Below are 23709 nucleotides of genomic sequence, written 5' to 3' on the forward strand. Positions count from 1 at the left end.
CGCTGGGGAGAGAGCCGAGAGGGGAGGTCAGGGGAGGCACCGGCACCGGGGAAGAGCCCCGAGCCCCGCACACCCGAGGCCCGGAGAGCCCCACACTGAGCCCGGGGAGAGCCGCCGACCCCCGCACTGAGCCGGGGCACTCCCGCGCTGCAGAGCCACACCGAACCGGGGAGCCCCTCACCGAGCCCGGGGAGCCCCTCACCGCAGCCCACCTCCGCGCCCGGAGACTCCCGCACCGTGCCCGCCCACACAAGCCCGGGACACCCCCCCTGAGCCCCACACGGGCTCCGGCGCAGAGCCCGGCCCAGGGACATCCCACCCCGCGTCCCGCACCGGACCGCCCCCGCCCGCCGCATCCCCGCCCGCCTCCCGCCAGTCCCACTGACGCTTTCCTGGATCCAGCCTCCCGCAAAATATCCCCGGCCAAGGCTTCGCCGTCCCCCCCACCCCACACGCACCCCTGGCCGCTCTCTCTCGCTATCACCCGCTCCTCCCGCCGGGCTGAGGCCGAGCACAACTCATCACCCCGCTGCCCGCACCAGCCTCCGTGCGCTTCGGCTCACGCAGGCGTCCTGCAGCCGCTGCGCACCCGGGAAGAACTGGCCGCCCCCTCCTCCTCCTCCCCTACCCCGCGGCACGCCACCTTTGCTACCTATTTATAGCGCAGCCCCCCCAGCCCCTCCCGCAGCCCTTTCTTTTTTGCGTGCAGTGGGTAAAAATAAACACTATTAATAGGCCAGCGCCTGTATGCGGAGCCGCCGATGGAAGGAGAAGGCATCGGCAAGGGACAGCCTGCATTAACTTTCTCCTTCCTCCCTCCCTTCCCCTGCTTTGGAAAAGGCTGGTGCAAGATGCTCCCAGCCGGCTGCAACATCCTGCCCTGCTCGGCAGAGCAAATCCCCCCTTCCAGGGTGGGCAGCCGAGGTGTGAAGGTCGGGGGGGGCTCTGCCCCCAGCCGCTGCCGTCCCCCGCCGCCACCATCGCCCCATCCCGCATGCAGCCGCGACGCCGGGGGTTGTTGTTTTACCTGGTTTTAATGCACGAGGATCAGCTTGTTCCCCCCACGTTTTTATTTTTTTCCTTCCCAGTCCTTCCAGCCCTTGGTGCGAAGCCTCATTCCTCGGTGAGCATCGCTAATAGCGTTGGCAGAGAGCTGGCATCGACTTGCACTTAATATTCCTGCCCCATTGGATCTGCTGATAAATCTCAACTCTGACGTCAAAGTCTTCACTTATATTCATGATCCAAGTCTGTGAATCAGAGCCGCTGTGATCAGAATAACAACAAGGCTGGCTCCCTGCTCCACATCCACATCCACACCCGCAGGCACGAGGGGGGTGCGCGCACCGCCCGCCGATCGTTCATTCATGAAGGCTCTCCTCCCGCAAAACCCCGACGCACCTCCCCAAGGTCGGGGCCCGCTGCACCCGCGTCCTGCGGATGCAGCTTTGGGCTGGAGCCAGGCCCCGGCGCCTCGCAGGGTTTATTTTTACCGCCTGTGCCGAGGGACGCGGGGTTGGGAAAGGAGGGGGTGACACGGCGTGGCGCGGCTCCGACGCCCCGATCTTCAAGGACGATGTCCAGGGACGGCACCGCCAGCCCTCCTGTGCCCCCAGGAGACGGCAGCTGGAGGGGTTCAGGGGTCCTGTGCAACCAGGTTGAGCAGCTGCATCCCTCCTCTGGGGAGACATCGCACCCCAGAGCCTTCGCCCACAGAGGCTTCCCTCCAGTCAGCGGAAAGCTGGGATGAGGAGGATCCACACCTAGGAGCTTCCTGTGGGCTGCCCAGCCCTGCCCCTGCCCCCCTGTGAGGGGACACCTGCCCAAGGGCTGGGGATCTGTCCCTCACCACAGCACCCACCCACTCATTCATTCTCAAAGCTTCCTTCCTCACTATTTGGGAAAGGATCAGCCCAGAAGGGAACAAATCCCAAAGGCACTATTCTTTTTCCAGCCATAAATGGCTCCACGATTCAGGTCGGGAGTAGAATCATCAAAGCAGGAATGCTCAGCTCCTGGATCCACGGGATTTCAGTTACACCTTCTCCCTCCTTTCCTATTGGTTTCATAACACTCCAGCTCCACTCTTTCATCTCCCTCTCTGTTCCAGGCTGTAGCTGTGCAGTGCAGCGAGCTCAGTGCTGGGAAGGATTTCCAGCTCCCGATGTTCAAAGATATTTAGGTGAATATCAGTGATTTTGGCTGAACCCAACCGCCCCAGTTTGGAGCATCTGGGTTCTTAATCAGGCCAAGCCCCATCCCAGGGGACTTGAATCGTCATCTACCTGGGGCCGCCGGGCGCGTGACCGAGCGGTGCGTGCGAGTGACAGGAGCGGCACCAGAGGGGGCGGAGGGAACCGAGCGAGGAGCTGAATGAATTCGCTCCCGCTCCCGGTAATTACGCACGGCCCGTGAAAGGGGAGGCGGGTGAGGAGTTCTGCCTGACTCCCATCGGCAGCGGCATCTGCCAGGAGGTGGGGGCAGGAGCCGGGCTGGATGGAGCCGCTGCGGCAGAGGGGATGTGCCGCCCATGGGGTCCGAGCCCCCCCGGGGGCCTCAGGCTGAGATGAGTGCGGGTGGTCTCAGCTGATGGGCCACGAGCAGCCGCCGGGCTGAGCAGGGATGTCCCCGCTGCCCCAGCCAGTGGCTGCCACGTGCCCTACCCGACCGAGGGGAGGCTGCAGCAGCCCCGGGCCCCGCCGGCACCGAGGCTGAGCGGGGCGTGCCCTCGGACGCCCAGTTGCCCCAGTCTGCCCCTTGGATCCTCTCATCTGTCTGTGCCTCTTGCACAGACACACCCCCCCGGTGGGTCTCAGCTGACCCCAAATCCCACGGGCTCACTGGAATTGCCTTGGAGCTCCTGCTCCCTCCAGCATCCCACCCCTTTCCAGCCTCTCTTGCAGAAATGCTCTCAAACACCCACCTCTTCCATAGTGGCCCTGGTGACCCCCCACATCCCTTCTCCACCTTCAGTTGTTCCCCCTGACACCCCACCACAAGTTTGGCACAATCCCAGGATATTTTTTCCTGTGTCCCCAGCAGGTATTTTCCTGCTGTGCTCCGGAAGCGCTCCCTTGCCATGCACTCATCCCAGTGGTGGGGCTGCTTGTCCTCCAGGGAGCAGCAGCTCCATGCCTCTGAGGAGGGTTTGGGGAGTCTCCCCGCTTGGCTGTGCTCCCCCCAGGTGCAAGGGAGCACACAGGAAGCACTGGCAGAAGCTTTTCCTCCTCCCGTGCTGCAGCCCAGGCTCTGCCTGGGTCCTGGAGGGAGCTGACCCCAGCAGGTGAAGTGCTGATGGTGCCCCAGTGCCCCAGGCAGCCCCACATCCAGGCATCGTGGCCCTGAGACTCCCGGACCTTCCAGCCCGGGGCTGGTCTGTGAACTCTGCATCCCCAGGGAGGGCCTGGGTGGCAAAACGGGCTGAAAGAGGTCTCAGGGCTGTGCCAACACATCCCCATCCTCCTCTGCCTTTGGCCCCAGAGTGAGGGGGGCATAGACCATCCCATGTGCTGCCTACCCAGCTGTGTTCCAGAGTATTGCCCCATGAGCTGAGAGTTGTTTTAGGATGTCCTTAGACCCTCCCAGCAGTGCTGGTGCCTGTGCTGGACACAGACAGCAGAGGGGCTGCCAGGACGTGGCCGCTGCATGGGGCTGGCACATCTGTCCGTCTGTCTGAAAGGGGAAATTGTGCCACTGGGGTACCCCAAGAGGGTTGAGGTTTACAAGTGACAAAAATGACATTATCTGGCCCCTTTTAAACCAAGGCACGCTGCCCCCAGAGCTGCCCCATTGTGTCTGTGAGAATGAGCCACTGTACGCAGTATTTTCAATGTTTGAGACTCTACTTTTTAAGGTTCTGAGCTCCCTGGGTACCTGCAACACCATTCTGACAACATGTTAAATGTGCTTTATCTATATTCAAATTAGACTCAGTAGCAAGGAGCAAAAGTCAAAGCTAATCAAAGACACCAGCCTAGGCCTGACACCATAATTACAGAGCAAGAGGCCACCAGCCTCAACTGGGAAGGCCATTCAGCACGGAGAAGGTTTTCCCTTGTCGTCTTCCATCTTCATTCCTCATCTCCCTCCTTGGCTTTCGGCCCCTGGGTAAAGCTCAATGATGAACAAGACACAGGATCTTCCTTTGGCACTGCCCCGCAGGGATGTGGGTGCTGCCAGCCCACGGCAGGGCTTGACCTGGCTCTCCTCCTGCCTTAGGAATTGTGCTTTTTTGGTTAAAACAAGGGGGTGGCAAGTTGAAAACACGGTGGCAATCAGTAATGTCCCAGGCAGAGCCCACTGGGAACCAAAGCTTGCACAAGGGTTGCTGTTCAATGGGTGGTGCAGAGCTCACCAATTCTCCATCATTTTTACCTCTAAAAGTACTAAAATTGGCTTTAAATCTTTTCCTTGGGGAAATGTTGTCACATTCCAGCATCACATGAGCTTTTCCCACCCAAGCTTCCACTCCTGTGTGACAGACCTATGAGCTTGTTGCCTTGAGACCCCCAGGAGGGGCTTAAAGTCGCTCTGTTGGAATGTTCGCCCCCATATTTATCCCGGCACCGTTTCCGCAGTGAGCGGATCCAGCCTTATTCCAGCTCCTCCGTTGTTCCCTGTTACTCCAATGGTGCTTGAAGAGCTCTAAGAAGGAAAAGCACAGCTATAATTAGCAGTGCTGACTAATCAGGGCGGCAAACAAGCGCACTGCGCCCGCCAGCCTCCCCAAATCGGGGCTGTCGGGGGCCGCGCGCCGCCGGGAGCGCGGAGAGTCCTATATTCCAAGGCTTTGCATAATTCTTGGTGGAAATGAGGCCATTTTCTCACTGCTGCCACCAGAAAGAGAGGACTTCTTCTGGTGCTGGGGTCCAGCATCCCAGCCTGGTGGGAAGTACTGGGGCTCCATGGTGGGTTTGGGTGTTTGAGGTGCTCATGGTGGAGCTGGAGGATGGCAGGCAGGAGTCTGGCTGATAAAATCCTCCACGTCTGTTGAAAACCAGCTGATTAGGGTGAAAAAGGTCTCTCCAGGTAGGTGGAATGGGCCCCTTTGAGGACCTGGCTTGCAAGAGTGACCTCTGCCATCCCACCTGCAGCAGCACCACTGCAACCCTAGGTTACCTCAGGGTGAGAGCTACGGGTGGATCGTCGGCTTTTCCAGCACCAGGGAACAGCTTCCTGCCCCAAAATGAGCTCTCCTGCCTGGGGACAGTGGGGACAGCGGACACTGTGTCTCACTGCCCTGTTGCCATTAGGCATCCAACTGCTGGGAACTTTGCCCATTTAGGGGGACCTGCATGGGGACAGGACCCGCAGCTGTGCCAGGAGGGAAGGAGAAGCCCTGGGGGATTTGAAGGCTCACTCTGACTTCTCCTCCTGATTCCCACCTAACAAACACTCAGGACAAAGCAGAGGGAGGATTTTTCCTCCTTTCACCAGTGATATCATTCCCACATGGATGATTTTGCTCCAATCCTTAAGCTCTGCTGCTTTCCTGAGCCAGAGGAACACGTTCTGAAGCACCTTTGCTGGCACACACCGTGTCACCATATGTCACCCTGGCTCTGGAGAACAGGGCTTCTGGGAAGAGTGTTTTTTTCCAAAATAAAGGGCTTTTGCACTGTGTTTTGCTCCTTCTCCCAGGCTGTGCTGCTCTGGCTGCTGCCTCATCAGGAGTGACAGTGTTTCCCTACACTGCCATTCATCAAGCCATAGGGAGTGTGCAGGGTAAGAGGTAAAATATTAGGGCAAATGAGTGTGATAATTAATAATTAACAATAACCTAATTTACCTGATGTGGCATGGAGGTAAGAAAGGTTTTCTACAAGATTGGATGGGGGAAAAATAAGAAAGATCCTGCAAAAAATACAAAACCTGGAGTCTTTTTTCAGCTGAGTGCTGGGCAGCCATCCCCCCCTGCTGTGTCCCTGCCACCTGCTGCCACCAACATGAGATTTCCAAAACCAGGCTTGGAGTAAGCCATTCCAGAGGAGCACTGGGAGCACTGTGACACTGGAGCCATGGCAGACATGCAGTTTTGAGGACCAGGAGGGTCCCAGGTATGTCCAGGAAAGCCACTGGCTGCCCTGGAGCCAATGATCCATCAGCACTGACAGAAACCTGCGGCCACCATGTGCTGGTGGGGGTGGATTTTTCACTCTATTTCAAGTGCTAAACCCCTGTGCTGATCCCTCCTGGTGAAGTGGCCCACGGGGAGCAGGAGGCAGCTCTCCCACCCAGCAGGGAAAGCCCCCTGCAGCAACACTGAAAGGCCCTCCAGCCTCCCCAGTTCCTTCCCCGCTGGGCGGGAAGGAAGCTGGTTCCATAAAACCCAGGGAACAAGTCTCAGCTTTGAAGTCAAGCACAAGGCAGCTCGACACCCCCTCGCCCAAGCACAGCCAGTCCTCTCTATTTATTGATTTTAGCTCGGGCTTCTGACATTTAAACAGGATCCTGTGTGGAGTCACAGCCTGGGCTCCCCTCCTGAGCACAGGCACATTCCCTGGAATTATGCTGGGGACTACATTGCCTGGATGCAGAGCCCTGGTCTCACACATGGTGACATCACCAGAAAAGGTCACAGCCGCTTGCTGGTAAATGGAATAATTTGTATAAAGCAAGTGCTTGGCTCAGAAAAAAAATCTGCTTGAGTTAAGGCAAGCAGGTGAAGCCAAGAGCTGGGCCTGCCAGAAACCTGGGTCTCGTCCCAACCTTCAGCCTGAGCCGTACACACCTGAACTTGGGGTGTGTGGAAGGTTTTTTTCCCCCTTTGGGCATTTCATTTTCTCCTTCAGCACCACTGCCCAGAGCTGCACCTCAGCAGGGGGAGATTCCCCCAGGATACAAGAGACTTTTCCAGGAGTATGAACAGCCAGCCAGAGGAGAGAGCTGTTAAATATACAGGCAATATGCCTTCTTCATCCTCCAGGATGGAGTTTGAACCAGGAAAGTTGTCTGTTCCCAGAGGATTTCCCTCTGCCTGGGGGTTTCACCCCAGGGCTGTGCCGTGCCTCTCCCCACAGTGATGCTGGAGGTCACTGGGCTGAGAAACATCATCCCCCCGAGACCCCCACGGATGAATTTATGGCAGAAAGGCACTGGGCAGAGGGCATGGGGAAAGTAGCAGTGAGAGAAGACCCTTCAAACACTTTAAAATTGCCAGATTTGAAGGGTTTGGGGTGGATGATGGCAGTGGAACGTGTGGGGAAGGTGAGACACAGGACTGCGCCTTCCCATCCAGTTTTGAGCTAATTCCCTGTTGGGTTGTTTTAATTTTATTTTTTTCTCCCAAAAGATCAGCTCTCTTGTCAGAGCTCGAAGTCACAACCATCGCTCCTGCTATCAGTGCAATTGTGTCTGATGAGTCACTTGTTTAACAGGAAGAGGCTCTGGTTGCTATAGGGATGGCAGAGAGGGGAGAGGATCCCTTCATTGCCCTCAGCACCGCCTGTGATGGGGAAAACACAACCCCAGACCATTCCAGGCCAAAGTCCCCTCTGTGCTGACTGTGTGACACAGTTTGGCATCCTGGCTGCAGGGCTGCCCAGGCGGGTCCTGAGCAGGGGACATTCTGGAACCTGGGGACATCCCAGGGCTGAGAGGTGGCAGGAACAGGGAGGGATCGGGGTGAGTGCAGTGCTCAATGTTGTGTTTGGGTCCCCCAGGGAATTGGGAGCTGCAGGGGCTGTGGGGCCTTTGGAGTGATGGGAGGAGACACTGCTGAGCTCCCCACCACGGGCTCATTCACCCCATCCCTCCTCAAGCCTTTTCTCCATCTCCCAGGAAAACGTGGCTCCTGGGAGTGTCAGGGCTGATCCCTTTGCATCTGAGCCAGCACCCCGATTGCAAAGGTGAGATGTGGGCAGTGCTGGGGGAGCTGTGGCTGTTGGGCACCCTGGGAAATGAGGCCACCAGGTCACCAAGGTCAGTCACCAAAGCCACCATGACCCACCTCCTCCCGGCTCAACGATTGCAGGCCTTTATCCCCCCTGGGTTTCATCACCCTGGGTCTCCCCCATCCTGCAGTCAGGCACCTCCCAGGGCTGTCTGTGCACTCCCTTTGCCGTTTGCTTCCCCTTCCCCTCTCTCGTGCCAAACTGGGGGATTGACTCCTTGATTCAGACCCAGATGAGGCTCCGGCCACTTCTACAGGGACACGGGGGAGGAATTCTACCAGGCCCACCCTGCAGACCCCCCCAGCCCCTGCATGGTGCTCAGCAGAGATGCTGCTCTCCCCTGGGACACCCCCTGCTTTCCCAGCTCTTTATTAGGGAACCACTAATTACCTCCAGTGTTCATTGATGCCGTTCCACCACAGCGCTCAGGCTTTGTGTGAACGTGCTATATTTAGCTCTGCTGCTCCTGACAGGGATGCAGTTTGCCCACTCACACTTCTTCCTCTGGATCAGGAGAATTTGGTGCCTCTTCATGATGGTGGGGAGAGAGAGGAGAAACCTCCAGCCTTCAGCTGTGCTCTGCAAAAGTGTTCGTATTTGTTCCCTCCCGCATGAGCGGGTTTGAAGAGCTCCATCACAGGCTCCCAGAAGCTCTGGGTTTCAGAGAGGAGCATGCCCCACGAAAAATAAAAGGGGGGAAAAATAAGAAGATGGCAGTGGGAGAGGTCCAAACCTCTGTGGTGGGCAGTGCTGGGGGCTCTGGATCCCTTTCCCCACCCTCAACGTGGGGGAGCCCAGTTCTAGTTCCATCTCCGTCTGAAGAACCATTCCGACGTCTTGAGGGATGGGGAGGGGGAACTCCAGCCACAGGGTTTTTCAGGTCCCAAGCCTGGAGGGGAGAGATGCCCCCCCTACCCCCACGCACGTGGTCCCATGGCAGGCACAGAGACAGCACCGGGCGTGGAGAGGAGGCAAGAGAGAGTTTATTGTTGGGATGTTACATTTATAGGGTTAGGGAGAATCACAGGTTAACCAATTAGAAGTCTCGAGGGGCTTACAGGAACACCCAGTCACAGGAAGGGGTTAACAAGGTCCAATGAAACACCTCAGGACACCTTTCCCAGGACATTCCTGCATGGGAGATAAGAGTTGCTGTGGGGGGTGTCCGGAAGAAGAAACACGTGTTTGCGAAGAGACCACCAAAAGCCATTTTAAGACATGTTTAAACAACAGTTTTCCCGTATAATGCAGGTTTAGTGCCACAGGGGGCATTGCAGAAGAGCATGGGTTTGGGTGCTCTGCTGGCATGAGCAGCACTGGGGAAGGCTCTCTCCCACCATCTCTGTGCTGTCCAAGGAACCCAATCTCACAAACTCCTTAAGCATTTTGGGAGTTCCTTATGCTGGCAATACCATGTCCTTGGAGGTGGAATTAGCAGAATTACCTCTGTTCCCACTCTGTGGGTCCCACGGCTCTCCCCCACGCAAGCAAACCTGTAACACAGCTGGTCCCGGAGCAGCTCCAGGCACAGGGATGTCGGGGGGAGTGGCTGTCACCGGAGGAGGTGCAATGGGGGCAAAACTCATCTGGTGAGGTGACAGCCCCGGAGGTGCAGAGATGTGGCTCCATCCTCTGCCTGACCCATCCCGCCCCTGGGTGCACCACAGGGACCAGCACAGGCACCCACGTTTTGCTGTCACCCTCAGCAGGCTGGTCCGTGGTGGGTCCGGCTCCAGCCTTAGCGAGGTGCCCCAACACTGCGGGGGGTTTGCTGGGGCCCCTACCCTCGCTGGATCCCAAGCTCTCAACCTCTCTGCTTGTTCGTACCCAGGCTGGAGGGGCCAGCAAGTGTGTGCTAAGGAGCTGCAGCGTACGCGGAGCTTCACCAGGACTCACACGGGGCTCCGTGGCTCGGCGTCCCGGGGGTGCTGCCGCTGTGATCCGGCTGTGAGAACCCAGGAGCAGGATGGGCACTGCTCCCCTTCTCCCGGCTCCAGATCTCGCTGTTCGTGATGTCCCGTCCCACCTGCACAAACCGATGGGGGATGAGGGGCAAACTCGGGACGGCCCTTCCCTCCCACAGTCGCTGCCTCTGACCCAGCAGAGCCCCGGGAGGGATCTGGGAGGAGGCTCAGCTGGTGCCAGCCTCTGCAGCCGCCCAGAGCCCCCGACTTCTTTGTTTGCAGGCGCAGTGTCTGCGGGTGGGAGCCGCTTCAGAGGTGAAAGCAGAGAGCAAGGGCTGAGCCCCCGGCAGCAGCGCCGGGCACCCCCAACAGCGGCAGCCTCAGGGGTCTGTGTGACCCCCCCCGAGCACTGCAGGGTGAGTGCAGGGCCCGTGTGCTGCCTCACCTGCAGAAGGGCCCTGGGCACTTCTCTGCTCTAAGCGCTGTCTAAGCACTGTGTATAAGCCCCTGGAATGTTGGCAGATGGCTCGGGGAGGGGGATGCGGATGAACCCTGTAATGGAGCCCGGGGCAGGGCCGTCCCTGTGTCCCTGCTCCTCCTGCACCGACCGCGCTGTCCCCAGGGATGCCATGGCCAAAACTGCCCCGGAGAGCCCGAACCTCTGTCCTTGGGGAAGGGATGGACAGTTCCCCACCTGCTTCATGGGGTGTCTGTGCCCAAATCTGCCTCGCTAGGTGCCCGAGTCCCCCTGTCCTGCCCTGTTGGGTCCCTGCATTCCAAATTCTGCCTTCTTGAGTCCCTTTCTCTCAAATGCCACCTTGTTGTCTCTCAGCTCCCCAGATCCCGCCTCAGCGAGTCCCTGACCCTCAAATCCTGTCCCGTTGAGTTCCTGCATCCCAAGGTGCACGACCCCAGAGGGGACAGCCTTACCTACATCCCACTGTCTGACGGGAAGGGGGAGATGCTACGTGGCCACACAACTCAGTTATTATGGCCTGGTGTTTAATTAAATCCCATCCAAAATCATCCACCTTGGGATAATCTGTGGGCAGGTGGCTATTCCAGCAAGGAAAAAAATCCCCTGTTTTCTCCATCAGGTGTTTCTTGAGACAGACAAGAGGCAAAACAGGTTCTTTTAATAGCACAGCACAAGAGGCAGCTCGCTGGGGCGGGAGCTGAAGGTCGGCTCCGCTCTCGGCTCTGCGCTGGGACACCGCGGGCGAGCAGGCACACGGCTATTTATAACTGCCTGGCTTTTTAAGAAAACAAAACCCCATCCAGGAAAAACACCGCTGGTACCTTGGGAAAAACAACCTGAGCCCCGATCCTGGTCCTTGGGAGCCCCCTGTGCCTGCCGGGGACCATCCCAGCACCCTCAGGCGGGACGGGGGCTGTGGGTTAATCAGTGGCACCCCGGGGTGGGTGGGGAAGGGGAGGGCAGTGGGTGGCAGAGAGGGGTTGTTTGCAGAGCACCCAGGGTATGTGGGGCCATGGCTGCCCCCTCAGCCCAGGGCACAGGCAGAGTCCCAGCAGAGCACCCTGGCTCAGCCCTTCGGGGCTGTTTTGGGTTTGGAACACCACCATGGGCTGGACACCCCCTCAGAGCTCAGAGACATCCCCGTGCCCTTCTGGTAGCCCCAGCAGAGGCACCCCAGGGTGTCCCCTCATGGGGCTGCCTGTGGGTACCTTTCTCCCTGCCACTACACTTACATGACCAGACAAAACCAGAGGTGTAATTTTCCCCCTTAGTTACAGCATTTTCATCCTTGAAATCTTTCCAGGCATCATAAGTCCAGCACCCACAGTGTCGGTCCCAGTGCCAAGGCCTCACCTTCCCTGTGCCCTGCAGTGGGGTGGGTGCTGGGCCTTGGCCCTGCTGCCCAGCCATGGGGGGCAGGAGGGAGAAATGGCCCCAAAGCAGGGTGTTTGGCTACCACAGGCACCCTGGCAAGGGGAGCAGGGCTGTGTCTGGGCAGTGCAACCCACTCAGCAGGATAAATAAGAGAGTTAATACATAAGAGCTGCTGGACACTCCTTGGACAGACCATCCCTCCTGACTCATCAGGGCTCTGGGGCAGCTCCTAGAGAGCCCCAAGTGATGCTGCAGTGAGGGCAAGAGGGGAAAAAGCAAAAGCCCAGCTTCTCCCAGCACCTGAGGAAGAGGTGACACCATTGGAGTGGTGGTGGGACAGCAAGAGCTGCTGGTGCCAGTCCAAGGGTTGTTGGCTCCTGGTAGGGGGAGCAGGAGTTTGAATCTATCAAAGACAGAGCTGGAAGAAAAACCTGCCTAAACACCTCCTAGCAGGCTTGGAGGAAAATCAGGGTAGAAATGGATGGGATGCAGCCCACAGCAAGGTGACTTCCCATGCCTGAAAGTGTCCAAGGCCAGACTGGACGGGGCTTGGAGCAACCTGGGCTAGTGGAAGGTGTCCCTGCCCATGGCAGGGTTTGGAATGAGATGGGCTTAAGGTCCCTTCCAACGCAAACCTTTCTGTGATCCTGTGATGATTCCACGACATGAACAGCCAGGACATGGTGATGGGGTCTGTGGGTCCACAGGGTGGCTTTGGGGCATCCCAGCTGCTCCCAGGAGCGCTCAGAGGACCCGGCTCTCTCCCAGCAGGATTCACCAGCCTGGTGTGTTATTTTTTTCAGTGCTAGGATATAATTAGTGCCAGTTCCTCAGACCTGTCACTCACCATCATGCAGCCTTTGCTTTTCCTGGGAACATGACTAACTGGCAAATGGCTGAACACGCCGGGAAGGTGCAGGGAAAAGTGAGTATTTGCTTTCCTCCCTGGGAAATAAAAAAACCCCAACTTCAGGAGCCACTTTGCAGCCTCAGAGAGAACAAATCTTGACAGTGCTCGAGGAGGGATGAGCCACCTGCCAGTCACGTGGGACACCCACGGCTCCTCCCAGCACAGGGAATCTCAGAGCCATGGACAGGCGGTGGGAGCCACCGAGATGTTCAGAACCACGAGTGGGACCACCCAAAAATCAACCCACTCCCCTGCCAACCTTCTGGTTTCCCTTCCTGTTCTCCCCATCTCTTGCACCTGCACACAGAGGATGGTCTTGCTCCCACTCCCTCCCAGCACAGCCCCTTTCCCATGGGGGGTTTCTCCCCTCTCTGCTGCTGTTGCTCCAGGAAGGCTGTGTCTCCTGTCGCTCCCGTTCCTGCCCTCCGGCTGTGAGCCCGGGCTGGATCGTGCTCCCTCCCGGGGTTATTTCAGAGAGGTTTGATGCTCTGTTGGAGGTATTTTTAGTGGAAGATAATGCGGTTCCAGCTCTCCTGGGAACGCTCCTGCCCCCAGTCATTGCTCCCAAAGCACTTGGCTCCAGCTGTGCGGGAACAGTGCGGAGAAATTGGTTTTCCCAAACCCAGTCATGTCCTCCCATTGGGGGATAAATGGAAAACTTTGGCTAAAGCAAAGCTTGGCTCTTCTGTTGGGTCTGAAGCTCAACAAACTGAAAGGGCCCAAAAATGTAACCCTGTGTTTATGGTTGGTTTTGTACCATGAGAAACCAGACAAACAAAGGTAAAATCTCTGTTCAACTCTTCACTTTACTATACCTTGGGGATAAGTTAATAAAAATATTCCCATTTCTGGTCTGCCTGATGGCTTCAGACATCCCTTAATGCCCTTTCTTGGCCTGAAAACCCACTCTCTGATCCTCACCAACCCACTCTCGTCCCCATGTTCAGGGGACACCCTGAGCACCTGGTAGGAAGCTCTGGAAGGAGATGAGCACCTTCGGCACAGGGGCCATCCCTCCATCCCCATCAGCACCAGTTACCAGCCTGGTTTGGTTCTTTTATGCTGAAATGATGGCAAAGAATTCTGAAGGAATAAACTGGATTTTTTCCAAACTCGTGGCCTTTCGCTTGGAGAAATATTGTGACTCAAAATCTGAAAATGAACAGTTTAACATTAAAAAAATAAAAAAGTGAAAAAAAGAGGCCTTGGGAAGGATGACCAAGAATAACCCTTTTCCCCATCACCCCCACATGTTGTCTTGTGCAGCTCCCTGAGCCCTTGCTGGGGAGGAGCTGAGGCTTTGCTGGTGTGAGGGGGGAAGCAAAGGGACCTGGAGCAGTTTCCTAAGGGAGCAATCTTTTGGCACTGAGGGGTTTTACCTTGGCTTGGCCAGATGATGGGGAAGGGGCACCTACAGGTGTGGGTCGGACTCACGTGGGTTTCATCACCCCGGGACTGTCCAGGATGCAGAGATGGGAATTCCCACCTGCCACAGCCCCCCATCAACACCCAGAGCCCCCATGACCTGCAAAGATACAGCTGTGGGGCTGAGGCTTCCAAAATACCCAGAGTATTTCAGATGACCCACCACTAAAAGGAACATCAGACCCAAGTCGTAGGGGATGCAAACGAGTCGGGACCAGGAGGTCCCACAAGGTCTGAAATCTGTGTTGTCATCAGTGTGAGGTTCCTGGCCGTCTTTCCTGTGGCTTTGATGAGGGTCTATCCCACAAAGACCTCTAAGATACCAACCCTCTGCTCGCAACTGCCCCTGGACACAGCTGGTCCTGCACAGCAGCACTGCCAGATGTGATTCCCCTCTCCTGAGCCGTCCCGTCCCTCCACAGCAGCCCCTGTTTTCTCCCGGCAGCCCCGCAGTGATTGGTTGCACTAAATGCCGGCTGCTTCTCGGGGAAGGAAACAAATGCACTTAATAGAGTGCTAATTAAGGCACTTAATCACCAACAAAGTTACTCAGCTCCTGCTGGAACCCCCTTGCTACTCTCTGCACTGTTTGCACCCGGGGGGGCCCAGAACAAATGGCTTCAGCTGCATTTCCCTCCCCCTCACCCTGCCCACGGTCTGTGGGCAGCAGCAGCCCCGGGGTCACTCCAGCTGGAGCTCCTGTTGTCCTGTCCCTTCCAGCTCCGGGCCTTAAAACCCAGAAAATGTCTCTTCCCACCTCTCTATTCCTCACCCAATATGTTCTGCTAAAGCAGCTCCGCTCCAGATACAAACATCTGGAGAATGGGATGAACCCGGGGGGATGTGGGGACATCGCTGACTCCAGCTGCAGCTCTCAACCCCCATCCTTGCCCTTCTGCCCCTCCTTCGCACCGCCTGTGCCTTGGGAATCCCCAGAGAAGGCCCAGCTGGGAATACCTGAGTGGTTCTGGTTTATTTGACCCAACCTGCAGTGCAGCCCGTGCCTCTCTGTGTGCCCTGCGCTGGGGCAGGTGCAGAGGATGCTTCTCAGGGAAGCACCAAAAGCATTTTGCCCTCAATAAATCTGGGCCAGCGTACCTGAAGTGATACTGTGGGGGCTCTGATATTTTAAGGTCTTCACAAACCCTTCTTGAGCTTTGCCCTTCCAGTCCAACTCCTCCTCCTGGGGTTTTATAAGTTCCCCTCTCCAAGGCCCCTGTGTTTCACTCCCCATCCAAGCTGATTCCAGCTCATGGGATCACACCACGTGGGGCTTGGAGAGCATCTGCTCCTACTCCCACTGTCTCCCACATTCCAGATCCACCTCCAGCAGCTCACTCTTATCTCCTTTGGGAAGCAGGCACCACCCCAGCCTCTGAAGGGCACCCAGCAATCCTGCTTCTCCCTCCACGCCCCGTTCCTTTTGGGGACCCCAGCAGGACACACGGCTGGCCACCCTCCCCTCCCCAGGTGTCATGGTCCACCTCTGCAGGCCCAGTTGATCTCATTCCACTTCCAAGGAAAAGCTTTGCAGGTGGTAACCAATTCTCCTACAAAAAGGTCCTAAAGTCAGATTTTCATAATCTTACACAGTTTTTAGTAGTTTTTGGACAAAATTCCCAAAGACTGCTCTGTTTCTGACAAAGATGAAGGGGGAAGAGAGTTGAGTACATTGTTGAAGCGTGGGAAGCACTGCAGTGGTCTGTGTTTGTGTTTGTTATTTGTATTTAGCAGCTTTCAGAACAACTGACAGCCACTAAACGTGCTCATTATTAGCAACTCAAATATTAAACATGCTGCTGTGTAATTAATTCATCCTTCCCTTTCCTGGCTTCCTCTCTCCTGCTGGGGCAGTGCAGGAACACCCCCCACACCCCACCAGGTCCATAAATGCACCAGATGAGGGAGGGAAGGGACTGGAAAGGACCTTAAAGCTCATCTCATTGCACCCCCTGCCACGGGCAGGGACACCTTCTACTAGCCCAGGTGCTCCAAGCCCCGTCCAACCTGGCCTTGGGCACTTCCAGGGATCCAGGGGCAGCCACAGCTTCTCTGGACAACCTGTGCCAGGGCCTCCCCACCCTCCCAGGGAAGAATTTCTTCCCAATATCCATCTAAACTGCCCCCTGTCACTTTTTGAGGCCATTAATTCTGACACAAAGCCCGGGGAGTTCTGACCAACAGCCAGATGTGTGAAGGATCAAACATTTCCCTTTGCAGAGCTTCATCTCCAGAATACAAGGACAAGATGCCTCCACACCATCCCCCTGCCACTGCTCCATTCCTGCCCTTCCTCACCCTGAGCCATCATCCCAGACATCTCATCCTACCTGGCTGCTTCTCTGGGACCAAACAGAGCAGCAGGATAGGGAGGCGGCCTGAACTCCAGGGCTGGCTTTGCAGGAGGGGAGGGGAGCAGACAGATCAGCCCCGAGGTTAATTAGTGCCCCAAGAGCAAATGCTGGCAGGACTTTCCATGTTGGGAATTATGTTCCAGGGCATTGTTTCCTTTTGAGGGCCACAGTGGGAAGGTTCGACTTGTCTCAGGGGCCTCTGTCAGTCTATTTTACCAATCAAATATGATTTGTTTTAAACAGCTACTAACCCGAGCTGGCACAGTGACTCTAAAAGCTCCTGCTGGGAATCAGAACATGCCAGGCACAAACACCAGCCCAGAAATCACCTCTGCTGCTGCACACACGAGGGCAGGGCCTCTCCCCAAACACACTGCAGGATCTGTAGAATTAGCAGGAAGACAGGAACACAGGGTGTGTTCAGAGAGAAATAACAACCATGGGATGGTCTGGAGTTCCGGAGTCACCTGCAGTGACAATCCCAGCCCAAGTCCCAACACCAGTCCTGCCTTGCTGGCACTCCAAGCTCAAACCACTTCCAGGCCTTCTGACTTTGGTTGTTCAAAGTTATTTCTGGGTGATGCTCCTTCTGCAGTGTCTGAAAGTCAGACTCACGTTCACTGGAGTTAAAATTAGCTCCATTTGTTTATTGCTAATGTGTGACCCAGCAGGGCAAGGACCAGCCAGTACTGTGCATTTAAAGCGAGGTTTTGCAGAGCAGCTGCCATTTGAAAATCTCAACTGCTTCTATTGCATCTAATCCCATAAATTCCTACTGCTGGGAGCAGCCTTTGATCCAGTTTTCCCCCTGTAAAGGTGAACTGCAGTGAACCACACAGACATGAAGACCTGTCCTGCAGTGAGCCTGGAAAGCTCCAAACACATGGTACTATTTTTGCTTTTCAATGTCTCTTCCAGATCAGTCAGATAATATCTGCAACAAAGTCTCATGGAGACCAACACAGGGGAAAGAGGGAGAAAACCAGGGCTCCCAGGAAAGGCAAGGGCAGAGCTGTGGGGGGTGATGGAGGGACGCAGGAACAGCAGGGACGGGATGGTGGAGCCCTTGTTTCACCAGCACATCAGTTAGAACCCACGGTACTGAATTCTTCACTGTTCTTGCTTTAAACCTCTTCTGCACAGGTTCTGTGGGTGCAGACACAGCAGGGTCAGGATCCCTCTGCAAGGTGGGAAAAGTTAAGGATTGGAATTCTGCCTCAGACTGGAATTCAAGGAAAAGCCTCTGAGCTATGTGCATTTGATCATACATGACCTTTATTGGAGAGAGGTGGGTCATTTATTCTACAGAAGCAACATCACACCATTCTCTTCCCATTTAACTCCTTTTAGTCTCCTTATAAATCTGTAGCAAAAGTGCACTTTTAACAGTTTTTAATCTATAGTATATATCTTTCAATATTATCTCCCAGTCAGGTATTTCATTTGTAAAAATGTATCACCAGATATACAAAATACATGTCTAGTGTACTACATTAATTTTTGTATTTACTGTTTAGATTATTTTTAACTCAGTGCTCTCTCTTTTTTTTCTTTTTCATTTTTTGCAAGACTTAGTGATGACAGTCTTCTGGTGGCACCACCAGGAGAGGACTCACAGCTTGTGTATGGAGAAGGGGAGAAGACTCTTAGCCAGGAACAACTGTCACACAATAGGAACAAGATGACAAGGACGTTTGCTGCTATCGAATGTGTCTCTCAAAATGACAGTACTCTGTATAATAAAAAATAATTAAAAAACCCAGTGTCCCTATTTTATCTTCTGGAAGAGGAGATGTGCCAGGAGAACGAGAGCGGCAGCCAGCTGGAATACCACAGTGAGGGTTCATTTGCAGTTTGAAGGCAGGAGTTAATTGGTAATTGCTAAACATTTGTGGTCATGAGAGGAAGGAACAGACACGCGAAGCCACCACAAGAAACGTGAAATGCTGCTTTCCTGAGGACAGTGTTTTGGTAGAACATTGAATATCCTGTACAAGCCACAGAATTGCATAAGTTAAATATCCTCAAGAACAACAAGCACTGGAGGACAGAGGAGGGGCTGTGCTGGAACAGCCACACACACAGGACAAGGGTCACCCAGCAAGGTGGAGTCAGGAACACACTCATTCCCACTGGTATTTAGAGCCAGCTGTGACAAGCTTTGGCACTGCAACAGGGCTTCTCAACAAGAAACTTGCACCAGATTTTCTGAGAGTTCTTACAAACTTCCTCAGTCTTTTCTTTCTAGTTATCCTTGAGATTATAATGTATACACACATGATGGGGAATTGCTTGTTTCAGTCTTCCAAAGACCAGCAATTCCTCCTGTTAAGCAAGGCCTAGAGAGGTAAAACAATCAGAAGCATTTTTAGGGGGTGTTATGATTACCAACAAATGACAAGGAACACTTACAAGGCAATGTCTGGGTTGGTGGGTTGGTTTTCCTTCTTACCTGTTCATCCCCTTGAAGCCTAAGAACACTTGGATTAGTTCCATAAATGCTGCTTCCCTTGGTTAACCCTTCCCAATTAGTGCTGTTTCTGTGGATTAGCATAGATTCAAAATGCACCAGTTTGCTTGGAATTGACTGAAATGTGGAACAGATTCTGGTTCAGAATGAGGGCACTTTTGGTTTATGCAACAGTTCCAAGAAACACTGGAACTTCAACTTCCTACAGCAAGAGATGTTCCTCGAAAGGGACCTGCTCTGCTCCCCTGGAGTCAGGGCTTTGAGGCAAAACTGCTGCTTCCAAAGCAACACACAGCAAAGGCTGAGGTGAACACAGCTCTCTCCCTTCTGCAGAAGAGACAGGAGAGTACAAATCAGGATACAAAAGGCGCAGTGCTGTTAGTGTTCTCTGAACCCAACACAGTGCAGAACGGGAGGCTGACAATGCTGCAGAGAGAGGGGTTTGTCTGCTTTGCTTTATAAAAATGACAGACTTGACATTTCCAGTATGTCTTAGCTTTGTACTGCTTCTCAAGTCTGAGTCACCAAAAATATCCAGCAACCAGCTGCTGTTCATATCCTAAAATATGCCTTCAGCTGACACTGAATATTGAAATCGTTCTGCTAAAATACAGAAAAACCATGATGGCAGAAACCAAGGTACAGCCTCAGGCCAACATTAAATGGTCAGAATTCTACAATGCTACTTTTAAATCTCTTCCATTCATGGACAAACAAGCAGCCAGGTTTCAAGTAGAGGTAACACGGATTTTGGAAGATAGCACATGAAAAAAGCCCAGGAAGGAAACTGGAACAAAGCTCTTCTTGTGATGGCAGTCAGCACTAATCCTCCAAAAAGGGCAGGGAGGGACCTTCCTCCTCCTGCTGGCTCTGTCCTGGCCCTACAGCAACAACGAGGAACTGCTCCTGCCCTCACAAATATGTTCCATTTGGACATATCTTGATCCCTTTGTTTCTTGGACACGTGTTCCTTTTGCCTCAGTCTCGTGACTGGTAGAAGAGGATGTATCCAGACTCTGAGTTTTTGGAAATGTCTGATGTTAACCCATAGAATTCTTCAATGGCCTGGGCATCAATTTTCTGAAAATTAATGAGAGTTATAATTAGCTTCAGTCAAACCATCCCCCTAAGGAGCCCTTTCCCAGACAAGGGGTTATTTCCAGTTCTTGGAGGTGATGCTGGAAAGCTGAGCAGTATTGACACAATGACACTGAATCCAACCAAACATGTTCTCCACTTCATAACTCATTCACTGCTGAAAAAATGGAAACCAGGATGAAATAATAAAGCTCAGAGAATGGGGGCACTCTTAAGCTGGGCTACAAAACAAGGGATCCAGGAAAATGTATCCTTAAAAGACTACATGACATTTTTATATTTGTTTTCTCATTCAGACTGGTGTCACCTTTCCTGAGTATTTTGCAATGTAAATGAAAAAAAAAAAAAAAGCAGTTACTGAGCAGCAAAGAAGATTTTTGTACAGTACACATTGAGTAGATTTAACATTGAGCTAAAATAACTCCAGATTTTAAAGCTATTGTCACCCTCTTTAGTAAAGAAGTCCTGCAAGTGTTACTGGTAATTACACCATGAAATCTGTGGATCTCACCTAATTATGATCTTCTGGCCATAAGAGAGCTTTCCTTCCTTAGGATCTGCTGGCACAGAGCCTACAGGAATATTATCACAAGGCTTGTTCTAAGAAGAATTAATTATCTGCCATATTGATATAATTAAATGGTCAGCTTATATTTTAAGTTGTGAACTATGAGCAGAAAAGTAGCTTTTCTTTCCAACCATCAAGGCCTGTAGGGCATTTGAAAGGGCTTTCAAAAATGCAAGTTCTACATGTCTTGATCCTGTTCCTGAGAACAACTGGCTTCAGATTACTGAGTTGGATTCTGCAGTCAGGGGAGAGAAAAACACTGAAATAAAACCCTCCCAGGGGCCTGTGCTGCTCAGCACTGGGGGAGGGGGGGGAGGATTTTAAAATACCTGTAAAAAAAAAGATCCTAAAATATGTTCAGGACTCTGGATCCACAGAGATGAGAGGCTGAGGGAGCCTGAATTTGTTGTGGAGGCCTAAAGAGAGACAAGCCTAAAGTTTCTCTTTATATATTATATTTCCCTAGAAATATTATATTTATATATTATATTTATATTAAGCTGAGGAAGCAAAGAAATGCTCCAAATACAAGAAGCTGTGGGTTGAACACCTGCTCTGACTGGGAGAGGGAGAAGCAGAGACCAACCTGTGTTTCCATCTTAAAAGAAAGGGACTCTGCTCTGCCTCCCCCAGGAGCCTCCTTAGCTGCAGAATGTGTTGGGCAGAATGTTAAATCCTTGCTCATTAACCAGATTTTGGCATTCCCAGCAGCCTCAGCAGCACTGGTTGCTCTAAGTGGCACTGCCAAACAACCTGTGAGCTGAGCCCAGCCTTTCCCAGTCTCTCCCAGCCTTTCCCAGGCTGTCCAAACAAGAAGAACAGACGGGAGATTTCAGAAGGTGCAGCAGCTGCAGAAATTCTCTCTTGAATAGTTTTGTTAAACACATTCTGTTTAAAAAAGGTGGTGGGGGGGGAAACCCTCCAAGGTGTTTTGTGTTTTTCTCTTCTCCACTGAGGGAGTGCAGAGAAGCAAACATCCCACCGAGGGTGTGCATTTTCACACCATTTATTAACAGAACGTTACTACAGACTGTTAGAGCCACACTTAACAGAAATACAACCCAAGAACATCCTTCAGGCCTTGCAATATATTTAGCAGACAACTCAAACATTAGCAACTCCTGTTTTATTTTAAGTGCCAACCAACTTGCCATGCAATCAAGCCTATTTCCACCACTCATTCTGAATGCAAGGCAAACACTTGATCTGGATCAATTCATCCCACAGATATATTTAGTTTTATCACAGCAAAACTGGCTTCCTTCTTTAATTTCACTATCCACAGAGAGCACAGTGGAACTGGAAGAGGATTATTCAGACTATTCTTTCCCTCCTTAGCTGACCACAGAGTGTGGACAGCAGAGTTTCATCAGCTGCAGCTCTAGAGTAACAACCAGTAGAGGGTTTCACAACTACTCTGAGGGTTCTGCAGCCTCACCTGGCACTAAAAGTGATGTTGTTTCCTATGAACTGAGCTGAACTACCCTTTGCTCACTTCCAAACATCTATCCTGGCTCTCTAAACCAAAGGCAGTTCTTGAAGACCATTCACAGCATTCAAATGCTTCCTGCAAATCAGCAAGGACATGCAGCCCTTCCTTCCCTTCCCTCCATGTGCAGAGCTCCCTGGATGGAAGCCTTTCCCTCCCTGTGTCAGGTAAATATTGTCCCTGTGATGCATCACTTTAATTTCTCTAATAACAACATGTCAAATTAGCCAGAGATCAGAGATTAGCCAGAGAAACTCAGGTTTCTCAATTCATTTTGCTTGGCACAGGATCCCACTTGGACTGATTTGCCTCCTGGATTTGATGCTTTTCCACATATGCTGCAGAATGTTTGATTATCATCTATCTCCCATTTAATTGAGAGTTGGCCTTCCAATGAGATCCTAATAGAAAAATAAATATGCCTTCCCCACTGCTGACATTTAGTGGGTAATCAGGATAAACTACTTCCCATTGGCAGTTCAGAACTAGTCATTCCTATCACTTGCCAAAAATGCAATAAAGCTTCTGAACTGTATTTAAGGGGGAAAACCTTCCTCCTGTGCTCTCTTTCAGCTGCAATATCTGTACTCAGGAGTCTGGTTTTCTAGGTGGCCACATCTAGAATGTAAAGTCTCCAAAGAGCTTTACTTTTACAGCATTTTAGATAAACTCTATAAAAGATGAGCTTGTAAAAAAGAAAGGCACCAATAAAGTTAGAAAAGCAACATAAAGGGAAAAAAAAAGTAGTTTTTTCCATGAGGGAGGAACTACATTCCAGCTTGTGACAGCTCCTCGGATTTCCTGCCCAGTGACAGCACAGATTTCAGAGCCATGTTTTGGCATATCTATAATAGTGCCAAGTGTTTGCAGATAAAGAGAAATTCTGGTTTGTCCTAAAAGCTGAGCTACAACACAGAAGTGACTCATAAAAAACAATTACAGAATAATAAGATGGTTGTTTTACATCTGTTTTTAAAATTCAAAGTTTATTTCCTGGATGGAGAAGATTTAAAAATATTGAATACTATTTCCAGAATGAGGTGACACAATTCTGTACTTGGCTCATGACAGAAACAGAGGAAAATAACCCCAAAAATACAAAAATGGGAGACAGGCGACTGTTGATGGTTACACAATCAGCCCAAATCACTGGGAAGTCACCCCTGATGCTCAAAGCTCAGCAAGGATTTAATAAAAATAAACAACTGAGAATTTATCACATTTTTATTTCAACACAAGCACCTATTTAACACTTCCCATCAGGCCTCAACCTTGACCACAACGTCTCAGAGGCAAACATTTCCATCTTTACAAAAAGCAGCTCTACTGTGCCATTTGTTCTACTGCCTGATATTTGCTTAACAATTATGTGAAATATGTGGATATATAAATCTTGTGGATATCAGCCTTTACAGGTATGTTAGCAGAAAAGTTAAGGAAAAATTTGCTTGAGCCCAAACATTTGTATCATCTCAGGACCTCACCAGAGTCTCCCAAAGCCTTTTTTTTTTTTTACATTTTTTCTACACTTCAATTTTTTGGGGAAAACTGGGAAAAAAATGTGAGAAGCTCTTAAATGCAGGAATAAAATGCAAATCAGAGACAAAAAGGAGCCCAAAAGATGGGCTGAAATCAGAGCATTTCAGAGCTCTGGCACAGCACCCACCTCTACAATGTCATCATCAAAGAGCAGCCAGAAGCCATGGCTCTTCACAATGGTGATGTAATGTCCACGGTTTGGGCCACT

General features: G+C 52.5%; 1 protein-coding gene across 2 annotated transcripts in view; it reads right to left on the reverse strand.

Moving 5' to 3' along the window:
- Positions 1-17590: 17590 nt before the first annotated feature.
- Positions 17591-23709, reverse strand: part of LOC103763054 (ubiquitin carboxyl-terminal hydrolase 12) — a 37972-nt gene continuing 31853 nt past the window's right edge. The window contains exons 8-10 of one of the 2 annotated variants that reach the window (XR_003916229.1): positions 23629-23707; positions 18790-19887; positions 17591-18676 (exon numbers count right to left, since the gene is read on the reverse strand). Coding sequence is in view for 1 of the 2 variants with exons in the window: in XM_018083299.2 (XP_017938788.1) it covers positions 19786-19887; positions 23629-23707 (181 nt within the window). In the remaining variant the exon portion in view is untranslated. Of the gene's footprint in view, positions 19888-23628; positions 23708-23709 lie in introns of both variants that reach the window. The other variant, XM_018083299.2, reaches the window with a different exon arrangement.

This window comes from Manacus vitellinus, unplaced genomic scaffold (assembly GCF_001715985.3).
Source record: "Manacus vitellinus isolate BGI_N305 unplaced genomic scaffold, ASM171598v3 scaffold_62_pilon, whole genome shotgun sequence".
Classification (NCBI taxonomy): Eukaryota; Metazoa; Chordata; class Aves; order Passeriformes; family Pipridae; genus Manacus; species Manacus vitellinus.